The sequence below is a fragment of the Desmodus rotundus genome, chromosome 4 (assembly GCF_022682495.2).
Source record: "Desmodus rotundus isolate HL8 chromosome 4, HLdesRot8A.1, whole genome shotgun sequence".
Taxonomy (NCBI): Eukaryota; Metazoa; Chordata; class Mammalia; order Chiroptera; family Phyllostomidae; genus Desmodus; species Desmodus rotundus.
Window position 1 is genome coordinate 92,355,563 of NC_071390.1, and position 14,104 is coordinate 92,369,666.

The 14,104-nt window shown below is 35.1% G+C and overlaps 1 protein-coding gene across 1 annotated transcript in view; it reads right to left on the bottom strand.

The window, feature by feature from the left end:
- Positions 1 to 14,104, bottom strand: part of STPG2 (sperm tail PG-rich repeat containing 2) — a 141,812-nt gene that overhangs the window by 108,120 nt on the left and 19,588 nt on the right. The window contains 1 exon segment of the mRNA XM_053922906.1: positions 9,450 to 9,614. Coding sequence (XP_053778881.1) covers positions 9,450 to 9,614 — 165 coding nt within the window.

Sequence of the window (14,104 nt, forward strand, 5' to 3'; positions counted from 1 at the left end):
CACATAGAGGACAAGTAAGGCAGTCAGATCATCCGACGGCTGTGGGTCTGGAGTGCAGAGACAAAAGCAGTAACACCTAGCAGAGCAGCGAAGGAAAAACGGCACAGCCCGACATGTCCAGCAGAGCAGCAGACGATAACAAGGAAGTACTTGAAACCACAGCACCCACTAGAGCAGCTGAAAAGCAGCGCGTTCTGCTGGGGCAGTGGTAACCCCCAAACTGCTGCACCCTATAGAGCTTCAGGAAAAGAATGTCAAGCCTCACAATACATTTTTTGTTAACATGAGTGTTCTAGCCCATCTTTCAAATGGAATTATCTAATACAGCCATGGATTTTAAAGTACATATACAGTTTTAATGGCAAAAAGAGCAAAATTATTCATTTACATTATACTTGATTTTTACTTAGAAATGAAGCAGAATTTCATAAGTGGGCAGATTGTGGGCACAATCACTAGTGAAGTACACGATGCAAACTCTGCTCTGATATGATACAGGCAGGTTAGATACATTAGGTATTTCACATATTTCAGGGAGAAGCGTATCTAACACCAATTTACTATAGCCTATAGATTTAAAAATCTTATTTTAAAACAGAGCATTTTGACAAATCATCTTTTATGTCATATTTTTATAGCCTAAAAATATATATTGAGGTTTTATATTAATTCTTTCAACAAGCACTTTGGAACCATAAGCAAAATTATGCCCAAAAAGCTTTCTTCAGGTTAAATTACATTATTGTGATTTTGTGGTTCAACTGTTAACAATTCTTAAGGTAATCCAGTAGAAGGGAAGTTATGCACACACACACACCCCACTCAGGACATTAGCAAAATCCTTTTCCTATGTATATGCTAAAATTGTTCTATTTAAACCATGAGAATCAACAAGCACTTAACTCATTAACCTCAGCAGTACTCAGGTAAATGTTTGATCTGAAATTTAATTTAAAAGACTTTTAAACATACAGACAGAAAATGAAAAATAAACTGATGCACTCTTAATTCTAAATCATTCTTTATGTCAAGAAGTGTTGACAATACAAACATCAAGGTCATTGTCAACTTGTAAAATCATTAGCCAATAAAATATGACTTAATTGGAGCAACCTCAGCATGGAGCTGCGTTATTTTAAGTGAATGTTGTAATGTAACTGGAAGAAGAATTACTAAGTGTCATTCACAATGAAAATGAAATAAATGAAGAAGTGGCTATGCAACTTCCCCCCCAAGTCGTTTCCACAATTAAGCATAGAAATATAATTTATGAAGGATCAAAATCCCCAAAGTACATCAATTTAAACACTAACAGACTGCCTTCCATTGTCACCACTCACGGGTAAGTTCCCAGCATGTTATCATTGGCAAATATATCAGTGTCATACTTCCAACTGCAAACTTTGCTTGTGGAGTCCACCTCTGAAAACTAAATGTCTAATGATTACCTGAGCTCTTCTAAAAAGAGAGAGAAGTTATAATTCAAGGTGTTATACAAAATACTTTATACATAAAATTTCTCTTTGCACATGAAATACAGCTAAAACATCCTTTGTTGGCTAGAGTCACATATAACTCTCAATTTCAGAATTGCTTCTGTTTGTAAGCTTTATAAGACAGCTTCAGCAGACGTTATTCGCCAGTCCAGGGAAGAACCGCAATGATTACCCAGCTATTGGATTATTATACTAACTTTCTACTAATAGTCACATCTGGAAACTGAGCCTGTACAAGGTATTATCTCAAAAATCAGCTTAAAACAGCATTATCAGAAATGTGGATAATCTTTGAATTAACATCTCTATACTATCAACTTCATCGTTGTCTGTGAGAAACCTGTGGCATTTTTCTTTCTGCAAGAACAAGAAAATAAAGCCTTTAGCTACAGAGTTTGCCATCTTACCTCTAGTTCTCTCAAATTCAAGTTGGAGATTTCAGAAAACATCACAATTCAATTCAAATTAAATTTTATTGAGTCTTGTGAACTTAGTCTTTAATTTATGTATAAATGTATTTTAATGTTTTCTTAAATTAGATCTAGATTTTTATTCTAATAAATACAACCTGGATTGACTCAATAATTACTAAAATAAGTCATAAAATAAATTGGGCTTATTAAAATTGTGGATAAATTTTCTTTTTATTTTGGTCTTCTATTAATAATAATTTACTCAAAATGAAATCAAATGTCACATGTCAAACTGATGTTCATCCATTTGTGAAAAGGCTGTGTACACCTGGGAAAGCTTGGAGGCTTTATTCTGGCCTTCTAATACATGGTACATTATTCCAAAATAAAGAAACACTATACATAAAAATATAATTTTAAAGCAAGAGTAACATTTTCAGGTATAAGTTAAGAGTAATGACAGAACTTTTAAACCATTATTTTGTTGTTGTTATTCCTTGCATGTCTCATAATTTTTGTTGAATACTGAGCATTTTAAATGATAGAGTTTGGCAACTGAAAATCAGAATCTCCTTTACCCCAAGAAGGTTTTTTTTTGGTTTGTTTGTTTAGTGATTTTCCTGGACTAATTCTTTAAATTCTGTACTCGTCATGTGTGGCTACTGATGTCTCAGAGTGGTTAGCTGAACACCTGGGTAATGGTTGGAGAGAGGTTTCCTTAAATGCCTTCAACCAATAAATCTCCAACCTTTGCAAAGGTGCTCTGTGTATGCATTGAGGCACACCTTAACACTCAAGTAGGCAATGTAAAAACGCCTTAGCTTTCACTCCCTGCCTGTGTAAAGTCTCAAGGTCATATAGAGGTTAAGAGCTTTGTACCACCTGAAGTCTGTTTTTTGCAGGATGGATTAGTAATTCTGTAACTACTTTCAGAGTTTTATAGGATTAAGCAAATAAGTAAATACACTGAGGATAAGGGGAGCCAGGGTTCTCATTGTGGGAGAAGGGAATTTAAATATGAAAAAGGAAAGACTAGAATAAACCTGTGGTGTTGAATTGGAGTTGGAGATATCAGGATAAACTCAAAGTTTTAACAGACAGAGAAGAAATGACAACCCAGTAGCAATGCATGTCCCTGGTGCACTGATCTTGTTTGGAAAAGCATTTCCTACTAAATGGGAGCAGGGCTTTTTGAAGGAATGGCTGATTCCAAGGCTGGGGCAGTGAAAGAAGCGAGGTGAACCTGAAATGTCTTACTGTGCCAGAAGGAAAGAATGATGGCGATGTGTCCAAAAAGACACAAGAAGCAGTTTGAAAGGGCTCCCAAAAGGCAAATCTGAGGTAATTTAATCTCAAAATAAATAACAAATAGTAAATTACAACCCTTTGAGTAAAACAAGAATTCTGAATCCATTCTCATATAATACATAAATGAGAAAGAAGATAAAGTTCATCCTTATAGTAAAGCACCAACAAATACATGTGAAAAAGATGAAGTTAGAAAATCACCATTTGATAAACATCACAGTAAAACTGATTCAGGTATCATCAATGGATGCTATATTAGTAAGAGTTCGATTAAGAAGAAAGTATTTACTTATTCTTAAAGAAACTCTCCTAAAATATTTATAAATATTTAAAAAATAGTACCATTATAGTAAATAAAACTGGAACACACCACTTCAAGTAAATAATGCCAGTTACAAGATAGACATACTGTGCTTTTTATGTTGTACACCTGAGAAGGATACATTGTTTCTATAGTATTCCTGCCAAAATATACAAACTTATTCTAATCATGAGAAAACACAAGGTCTGTCCAGAAGTTATCCAGCCATGTACTATGAACAATAGAGACATTTATTGAAGAAGATACAGGATACAAGAAACACTGTACATAGGACAACAATGCCTCAATCCCTTTCAAAGTAGGTGCCTTGGGACCCCACACAGTTCTCCCAATCGCCATCAGCTGTCCAGTCATATTTTTCTGAATCTCATTGATGGTCTGAAATCTCTTCCCTTCCAAAGGTGATTTCAGTTTTAGGAAAAACCATAAATCACAGGGTGCCAAATCTCGGCTGTAGGGTGATTCATTCACCTGGGTGATTTGATGTTTCACCAAAAAAACTCTGCAAGAGATGTTGATGCATGAGTGGGTGTGTAGTCATGATGAAGCTGCCAATCACTAGTTGCCCATAGCTGCAGCCTTCTGTATCATCCAAATAGTTTCCTCAAAGGAATGTTCAAGCTTAACGCAAAATTTGATGCAGATTTGTTACTCTGCTTCCTTAGTCATTTTCATTGAGATGGCCACACAGTCCACATGCTCACTCAATGGTGTCTACTGCCCACACTGACTAGTACAGTGAAGTCTTCATTGTTCACATATGTGCATTCCAGTCCACTCTCCTTGGCTGCCAGGTTACATTGATGTCACACAAACTGTTCTCGTTGTATTAACAATGGCTGGATGTTTTCTGGACAGGCCTCTACACAGCTTCAAAACTGAGACATAGCCTACAAAATAAATAGCCCATACTCTTCAAAAATGTAAGGTTACAAAAGATAAAGAAAGACTAAAAGAACTGTTCCAAATTGGACTCTGGACAAAAAAAAAATTGTAAGATCATTGAGGTAATTAGCAATATTTTCAAAAGATCCATAAATTAGAAAATAATATTATATGAATAAAAATTTCCTGATTTTGATAATTGTATTGTAGTTATAAAAGAAAATGTTTTGTTCTTGGGAAATTCACATTGAAGTATTCAGAGATAAAGGGACATCATGTCTTAAACATTCTCTCTAATTTCTTAATAAAAATAATAATATAAATGTATGGGGGGTAAAATGCTAAAGCAAATGTGAAAAAGTATCAACTACAGGATAACAGTGAATGGTATATGAGAATTTTTTGTATTTTTTGTAACATTTATATCATTCTAAAACTATTTTAAAATATAAGTTATTTTTTTAAAAAGTAACTGGTAATGATGAACGAATTAGATATAATACATATGTATGGTTAAAACTAAGAAATATAACATTAAGTGAAATAGTAAGCTACCTGTACACCAGATGATATCACTTAGTCATATTTTCAAAATCATACAATAATATGGAGTTATCCATGTATGTAATAAAAATTCAGTGTTTAACAAAAGGAAGAGAATGAAGGGAGGAAAATTAGGAAGGGTAATAATTATATTTATTTTAAAATACATCTAATTCAAGTGTGATAACATTTTATGTTATATGTGATGGAGTGTATGTGGGTATCTTTTATTATGATTGTACTATTAAGTGTGTAATTATATGTTATCATAAAATATTTTAAGAAACAAACTTTTTGTTTTGTTTTGTTTTGTTCTGTCTTATTATTTCTTTTTTTATTGTTATTCAATTACAGTTGTATGCCTTTTCTCCCCATCCCTCCACCCCACCCCAGGTGAACCCACTTCCCTCCCCCACCTCCACCCTCCCCCTTGGTTTTGTCCATGTGTCCTTTATAATACTTCCTGTAATCCCCTCTACCCACTGTCCCTGCCCCCACCCCCCACCCCCGCCCTGGCTATTGTTAGATTGTTCTTAACTTCAATGTCTCTGGTTATATTTTGTTTGCTTTTTTCTTCTATTGCTTATGTTCCAGTTAAAGGTGAGATCATATGGTATTTGTCCCTCACCTCCTGGCTTATTTCACTTAGCATAATGCTCTCCAGTTTCATCCATGCTGTTGCAAAGGGTATAAGCTCCTGCTTTCTCTCTGCTGCGTAGAATTCCATTGTGTAAATATACCATAGTTTTTGGATCCACTTGTTTGCTGATGGGCACTTCGGTTGCTTCCAGTACTTGGCTATTGTAAATTATGCTGCTATGAACATTGGGGTGCACAGATTCTTTTGGATTGGTGTTTCAGTGTTCTTAGGGTATAATCCCAGCAGCGGAATTGCTGGGTTAAAGGGCAGTTCCATTTTTAGTTTTCTGAGGAAATTCCATATTGTTTTCCACAGTGGCCTCACCAGTCTGCATTCCCACCAACAGTGCACTAGGGTTCCCTTTTCTCCGCATCCTCTCCAACATTTGTTTGTGGATTTGTTTATGTTGGCCATTCTGACTGGTGTGAGATGATACCTCATTGTGGTTTTGATTTGCATCTCCCTGATGGCTAGTGATGCTGAGCATCTTTTCATATGTCTCTGGGCCCTCTGTATGTCTTCCTTGGAGAAGTGTCTGTTCAAGTCCTTTGCCCATTTTTTAATTGGGTTGTTTGTCTTCCTGGAGTGGAGTCGTGTGAGTTCTTTATATATTTTGGAGATCAGGCCCTTGTCTGCGGTATCATTGGCAAATATGTTTTCCCATACTGTTGGTTCTCTTTGTAATTTGGTGCTGTTTTCTTTAGCCATGCAGAAGCTTTTTATTTTGATGAGGTCCCATTTGTTTATTCTTTCCTTTATGTCCCTTGCTTTAGGGGATGTGTCAGTGAGGATGTTGCTGCGTGGAATGTCTGAGATTTTCCTGCCAATGTTTTCCTCAAGGACTTTTATGGTGTTACGGCTTATATTTAAGTCTTTTATCCATCTTGAGTTTATTTTCGTGTATGGTGTAAGTTGGTGATCGAGTTTCATTTTTTTGCATGTAGCTGTCCAGATCTCCCAACGCCATCTGTTGAAGAGGCTGTTTTTGCTCCATTTTATGCTCCTGCCTCCTTTGTCAAATATTAATTGATCGTATAGACTTGAGTTTATTTCTGGGCTCTCTATTCTGTTCCATTGGTCTATGTGCCTGTTTTTATGCCAGTACCAGGCTGTTTTGATTACAGTGGCCTTGTAATACAGTTTGATATCAGGTATTGTGATCCCTCCTGCTTTGTTCTTCTTTCTCAAAATTGCTGCAGCTATTCGGGGTCGTTTATGGTTCCATATGAATTTCTGAAATGTTTGTTCTATATCTGTGAAATACGTTACTCTAATAGGGATTGCATTGAATCTATAAATTGCTTTGGGTAGTATGGCCATTTTGATGATGTTAATTCTTCCAATCCATGAACATGGTACATGCTTCCATTTGTTTGTATCTTCCTTAATTTCTTTCTTCAGTGTTGTGTAGTTTTCCAAGTACAGGTCTTTTACCTCCTTGGTTAGGTTTATTCCTAGGTACTTTATTTTTCTTGTTGCTATATCGAATGGGATTTTTTTCCTGATTTCTGTTTCTGCAGTTTCGTTGCTGGTGTACAGGAATGCCTTTGATTTCTGGGTATTGACTCTGTATCCAGCTGTTTTGCCAAATTCATTTATTAGGTCGAGTAGTTTTTGAGTGGAGTCTATAGGGTTTTCCATGTACACTATCATGTCGTCTGCAAACAGTGACAGTTTCATTTCCTCCTTTCCAATTTGGATGCCTTTTATTGCTTTTTCTTGTCTGATTGCTGTGGCTAGGGCTTCCAATACTATGTTGAATAGGAGTGGTGAGAGAGGGCATCCTTGTCTTGTTCCTGATCTTAGTGGGAAAGCTCTAAGTTTTTGTCCATTGAGTGTGATGTTGGCTGTAGGTCTCTCATATATGGCCTTTATTATGTTGAGGACTGCTCCCTTTATTCCCACTTTGCTGAGTGTTTTTATCAGAAATGGGTGCTGTATCTTATTGAACGCTTTTTCCGCATCTATTGATATGATCATGTGATTTTTGTCTTTGCTGTTGTTGATGTGATGTATTATGTTTATTGATTTGCGAATATTGTACCATCCTTGCATCCCTGGGATGAATCCCACTTGGTCATGGTGGATGATCTTTTTAATATATTTCTGGATGCGGTTTGCTGATATTTTGTTGAGAATTTTAGCGTCTATGTTCATCAGCGATATTGGCCTGAAGTTTTCTTTCTTCATTGTGTCTTTATCTGGTTTTGGGATTAGGATGATGTTGGCTTCATAAAAAGAGTTTGGGAGTCTTCCATCAGTTTGGATTTTTTCAAATAGTCTGTGAAGGATAGGGGTTAGCTCTTCCTTAAATGCTTTGTAGAAATCTCCTGTGAAACCATCTGGTCCAGGGCTTTTGTGTGATGGGAGTTTTTTGATGACTGCTTCAATTTCCTTTGCTGATATTGGTCTGTTCAGGTTTTCTGCTTCTTCTTCATTCAGTTTTGGAAGATTATATTTTTCTAGAAATGTGTCCATTTCATCTAGGTTTTCAAATTTCTTAGCATATAGGTCTTCATAGTAATTTCTTACGATCCTTTGTATTTCTGTGGTATCAGTTGTAATCTCTCCTCTTTCATTTCTAATTCTGTTTATTTGGATCCTCTCTCTTTTCTTCTTGATGAGCCTACTTAAAGGCTTGTCGATTTTGTTTATCTTTTCAAAGAACCAGCTCCTGGATTCATTGATCCTTACAATTGTGCTTTTAGTCTCTATGTCATTTAGTTCTGCTCTGATCTTGGTTATTTCCTTCCTTCTGCTTGCTCTGGGCTGTCTTTGTTGTTGTTCCTCCAGTTCTTGTAGGCATAGGGTTAGGTTGTTTGTTTGAACTGAGAAACAAACTTTTAACAATTCAAAGGATCTAAGATCCAAGAATGCCTTCATATACTTATTGCCACAAACCAGGTGGTTTCGGAAGGTGCTTGAGCCTAACTAAGCCCAAAGTTGGAGACACAATCAAACAAAAATTACTGGTAGTGAAGGTCAGGCCAAATCCTGAGGGTACCTATTCTTTGCACAAGGAGTCTCTTCTGCCTCTCCTTAAATCTACACTTAATTTTTGCCACTTTCCTCACTAGGATTACTTCTCCCAGATCTCATATATTTCTTTCTTCTAATTAAGTAAAACCATACATATCATCCATCTATACTTATTACCTGTATTCATTGATAACGCATACATTTCAACTGGCTGAATGAAATCTTGCTTTAACTCTGACCAGGTTTGACATTTAAACCTGATGAGATGAATCTGATATATTATGCTTGATATTTTAATCCAAGAAGTTCTTGTCTTTTTTAATAACCACTTATGAAATAAATAATATACTGTCAGATTCAAATTCTTTTATAAATAAAATGCTCTTTTTCATTTTCAAATTCAGGACAAGAATGTCTGTGTATTGCATATGATCATAGTTTATAGAAGCGACTTCTAGTAGGTTAAACCTCTTTTCTCTTCTCCCTTGATTAAGACTATATGCCCAGCCTCTTTGACAGTTAAGTGTGTCCATGTAACAAAGCTTCCACACTCAGGCCTGCCCCACAGAAACCTCCCACTAGCAGCCCTCCACCCTCTGTGCCCTTCTGCCAGCTGGATGCAGATGACAAAGCCCCAGGGGATGACAGTAACACAAATGGAATAAGCCTGTGTCCCTGAATCTCTACATGAAGGAAAATCTCCTAACAAGGATGGCCCATATAATTGAGGAAAAAATAATTTCTATTGTGTCAATCCACTAAGATTTGGGGGTTTATGTGTTACCACAGTTAGTGTTACATGACTAAACATGCATAACCATAAATAACTTTCCAATTGTCAATATGAAATGCTTTATACTTACAAATTGAGGTTTATAGTATGCCGGACCTAGTGTGCTATCACTAGCAGGTGGAAAATGTCTTATAATACTGTCATCATCATTAATATGGTAACCATATGACTGTCCACAAGAAGGAATTGAAGGAATGTGAACACTTCTGAAAACTGAAGGTGACCTTGACATTTTCTGTAAGAAAATATTTTATATTATTTACTCAAAAGCAAGAAGAGTAGGAATGAAGAACCAAATATTAAAATTTACTAAAAGGCAACTACTAAATATTGACTTAATGAGTTACATAATATAAATCAAAAATGTTTGTTCTATAAACACAATCTAGAGGAGTGAATTCAAGTCTCAAATCATCATATAAACCAATACAACTCATAGCATTACTATTAAAGCCACCTTCAGAGACAAGGAGTCTCTCTCACTTGGCTCGGCTATTTATCTTGCTTAGTAAAGCAGGGAGTAAAAACAGACATTCATTCCTATAGTCACATCAACAATCAACACCACTTGGGCTATTCTATCATACTATTTGCTGGGAGAAAACGAACTTATTTTCTGTAACATTTCCTGACATCATTCATCCCCAGCTCCTGACTTATCTCCATCATACTTGGCCCCCCTTAAAAATATCCTAATTATGCAGACTACGTATCAAGAAAAATGTCTGTGACATAATACTAAATGGGGAAAAGTATAAACTTGAATTATGACTACAGCTCTGTAAGTTATGTGAAATTATATGTGTGTATAAATTAACAACATAACACAATTTAATACTGGAAGGAACTATGCAAAAACTAACAAAATATCAGTGTTACAGTCTGGAGTTTTAGGGTGGAGTTTTAAATTTCCTTTAATAAAAAATATTTTATAACTTATTAGTAAATAAAAACAAGGAGTACCATGTATTAAAAATACTAGTATAAAACGTATCAAAATGCAGACATTTAAATGATTTAGTTACTTGGAGAACTTATTGCTTAGAATATATTGATCCTGTATAGTTTCTAAATAAATAAAATAATACATTTTCTATTTGGTGCACACGTGATCAATATATAATTATACTATAAACGTATTATCACTGGCTGAATTTTTTATCATTAGAGACTAAGTAGTTTCGGTGATATTTAATGAGACTGACTACCAAATTAAAGCAGGAAAGTATTGAATGGCTCCCCCTACTTTTCAAAAGTCATTTGCATGATGCCAAGACTTTCCAAAATACAGCCCCTACATCCTCTCCAGCCTCTATTCCTACTACTCTCCCTTTGATCCTATACTCCAAGTATTCCAAAGGACTTTGTTCTCTGAACATACCATGCCATTAAATACCACAAAGTCTTCATTTATATGGTTTTCTCTTCCAAAGAGTTTATTTCTGATTCTTTTTAACTACTTAGTGAACCCATAAAGATGCATTTCAACTATAATATCCATATTCCCTCCAAAAACTCTCTTGTTTGGGCTGCTAGCAAACATTTTATTATGATACATGTTTATTAAGGTATCATTCAACAAACTTTTATATTGAATTTCATTCGCTGCATTGTTGTTAAAATTGTAGACCCCAGGGAGCAGTAATTTGTCTCCTCTATGTTATCAGCTCCTGGATTATGTCTGGTACACATAGTCACTCAAACAATGTCTGACAAACCCTTGCATGAGTAATAAACATTTAAGTGTCCCTACACATGAAACAGCCGGTATTTAAATACACGTATGGAACTTAACCTCATCATCATTGCACTGACACTATTCAGCTGAGTACTGAACCCTAAAATATATCCTCCTGAACACAGAAAACTAATCCAACTTTAATTAATACAAGCTATGTGAAGGAGTTATGGCAAGACAAGAGGGAAATAGTTAAAAGAAATCATGACCAAAATCAGCTACATTATATTACTTACTTCAAAGGGGTAGGCCTTTAGTGTAAAAATTATTCATTTATATAACACCAACACACTTTTTCAAACATATTACCTGCTAGTCCCCTACACACATTCCTCATTCCAGTCAAATAATCTTCTCATTGTCTTCCACAAGATCCCACCTCTCCATCTTCACTCACTCAGCTCTCCACGCCTAAATGCATATTCTTCAAAGCCAACCTCCTCTATAAATCCTCTATAAACTAAACTTCCCCATAATACAGTAGTCCCCCTTTAAATTCCTATGGCATTGAATTACAAGGCCATTTACTTAGCACCTGTCAGATTTCATCCTGCATTAATAGTTCCCTATATATCTCTCCCATCTAGACTTTAAGCTTTTTACTTCAGGAATCATGTTTTAAATTTCACTGTTTTATTAACTACTTAAACAGAGTTTCCTCTCATGTATAAAACATTCCGGTGGTTTTTAAAATCCCCCTTACTTTCTGTACACCATGGCTATTAGAAGTGACTACAGATTTATCAAAAGCGAAAAAGAAATCAGATGGTAATATAGTTTCAAACTCAAGCTTATAAAATCAAGTAGTCATTTAACTATAAATAACTACAATATGGATACTAATGAGCCTACTCATTTCTATAGCAAGGCTTTTTAAATGTACTTATCACAGAAATCACCAAACACTTTCTTCTTTAACTAAAAGGAATGTCACTAGAAGCATACTTTAAAATTGAAACCTACTGATTGAAGATGCTCTTTAGCCTCTAGTACTTTTCTCTTCATGATATTTAATGTTCCAAGACAAGACAGATCATAGCTTGCTGGTCCTGGATTATTGGAAATAAACTTCTTAAAACGTTTCTCCCGGTTTTGTAGACTTTGACCTCCTTTTATATTATACTGAATTGAAGAGAAAAATTATGAAATAATTAAAAGAAGTACTTCATACTTAATACCTATATGGTAAATGTTATATATTAATATGAACAGTTTTAAAATCAAACCTGAGAAAGTTAAGGCTCTTGACTGAAGACATAGTTCCAGTAAAAGAGGACAAGTGAAAACTACAATGATAGCCGTCAATTTTAACTCCAAACTTAAACTAAAATTTGCTATACTTAGAACACTCTAAGAGAATGTAAAACTCAGTTTTAGCATAAGAATCAGGAGTCTCCAAAGCTGTGGAGCAAGAATAACGAGTGTATATTTACAAACGCCTGGAGAATTTCTAACTCTGAAATGAGTTAAAAATTCTGGTATTCATATTGCAAGGAAAATGCAAGCCTTACAAACTTGCTTAGGATTAATTACTTTTGTAATAACATTTTGGTCATTTCTGGGGATATCTACGTAGGTTTACTGGCAACAGCTTGGATTTATGCTCAGATTAGTTTTAAACATTTTTTTTTATTGCAGAGGAGGCACAGGGAGAAATTTCCATGCCACATATCTGGAGTTTCTCTAGTCAGAATATTAGTCAACTGGCTAGTAGCCGGTTAATTGAGATAAAATTCCATTATACTAGCTTCTATGCACAGTCATAGTGCAGCGACTCAAAGGATGATTCATAATAGTGATTAGCATTTGATTGACAGATAAGTTTTTTAAGTCACTGACATACCAACAGATCTTTTCACGTAGTGTGTACGTGTCAATAGTTCACAATCACTATTAACTGAGCCTATCTCTAGTTTGCTTCTTATTTAGTTTCATTCAGCTTTTAAAAATACATAATAGATTTCTTCTTTTAAAAACTGGTAAAATTATATTCTTAAATAGCCAATTCAGTACTTAATTAGTTTTAATAAGATCATAATTCCTATGTTCAAAGGCATTGGATCTATAATCATATATTTTAATGATTTTGTAAAAAAAATGACAAGTTATATAAAAAGTGAACTCGTGAAAAAAAGAAGTCCTCCCCAAATTTTAATTATTTGAAAACCATTACTATGGTCTCTATGATCTTAGAACTCAACCAGCAATGTGAATTTATATTGAATACTTTAATAGAAGATTTTAAAAAATAATATAATTGTTAGGCAGGACAGATAGCAAACCAAGGCAGAGACAAGGAGGGAGACGTGTCTCCTTCAATAATTCAGCAGCCTGATCAGGTAAGTTTGCCAGGTGTTCTGAAACTCACAAGAAAAACCATGATAGCTCAGAAGGAGGTGAACACTGGAAATTCTGTATCTTTTCCACTATCTCGAAAAGAAAGCCTTTGACACAGTATATTGATCCCAAGGCCTGGAGAGGGGAGGAGAAGGGGGAACCTAGAAGCTGGCCACAAGAATAAAATCCCTAGAACCCTTATAGTTAGGGCACTCACTAGCTGGGTACTTATTTGCAGCTTCATGCTCAAGTGTGTTTCATAAATAAACTTGCTATCTCATTTCTACTCTACAGGTTGTCTCTCACCTGAATTCTTCTCTTATAAGTGAGACGAGAACCGAGGAGGAGCCCCCCTAACTGAGGTCTTCCTGGTAACATAATGTTATTTTTTTAAACTATGTACAAATTAACCAGATTTCTTTCAGATTACTCATGTTACATAATTACCAATTCTACTGATTTTATAAGAGTTTACAAAAGGAACTGCCATATATCAGATAAATGACTCCAAACAAAATACTACTAGTAATTATATATTTTATATGAAAACCTATGAGAAAACAGTCTTACTACTTTCTTGAGGACTAGCTTTTGTCTAAACACTACCGTTATTTGATGAATTTATGATATTGTCAGCAACTCCCCAACAT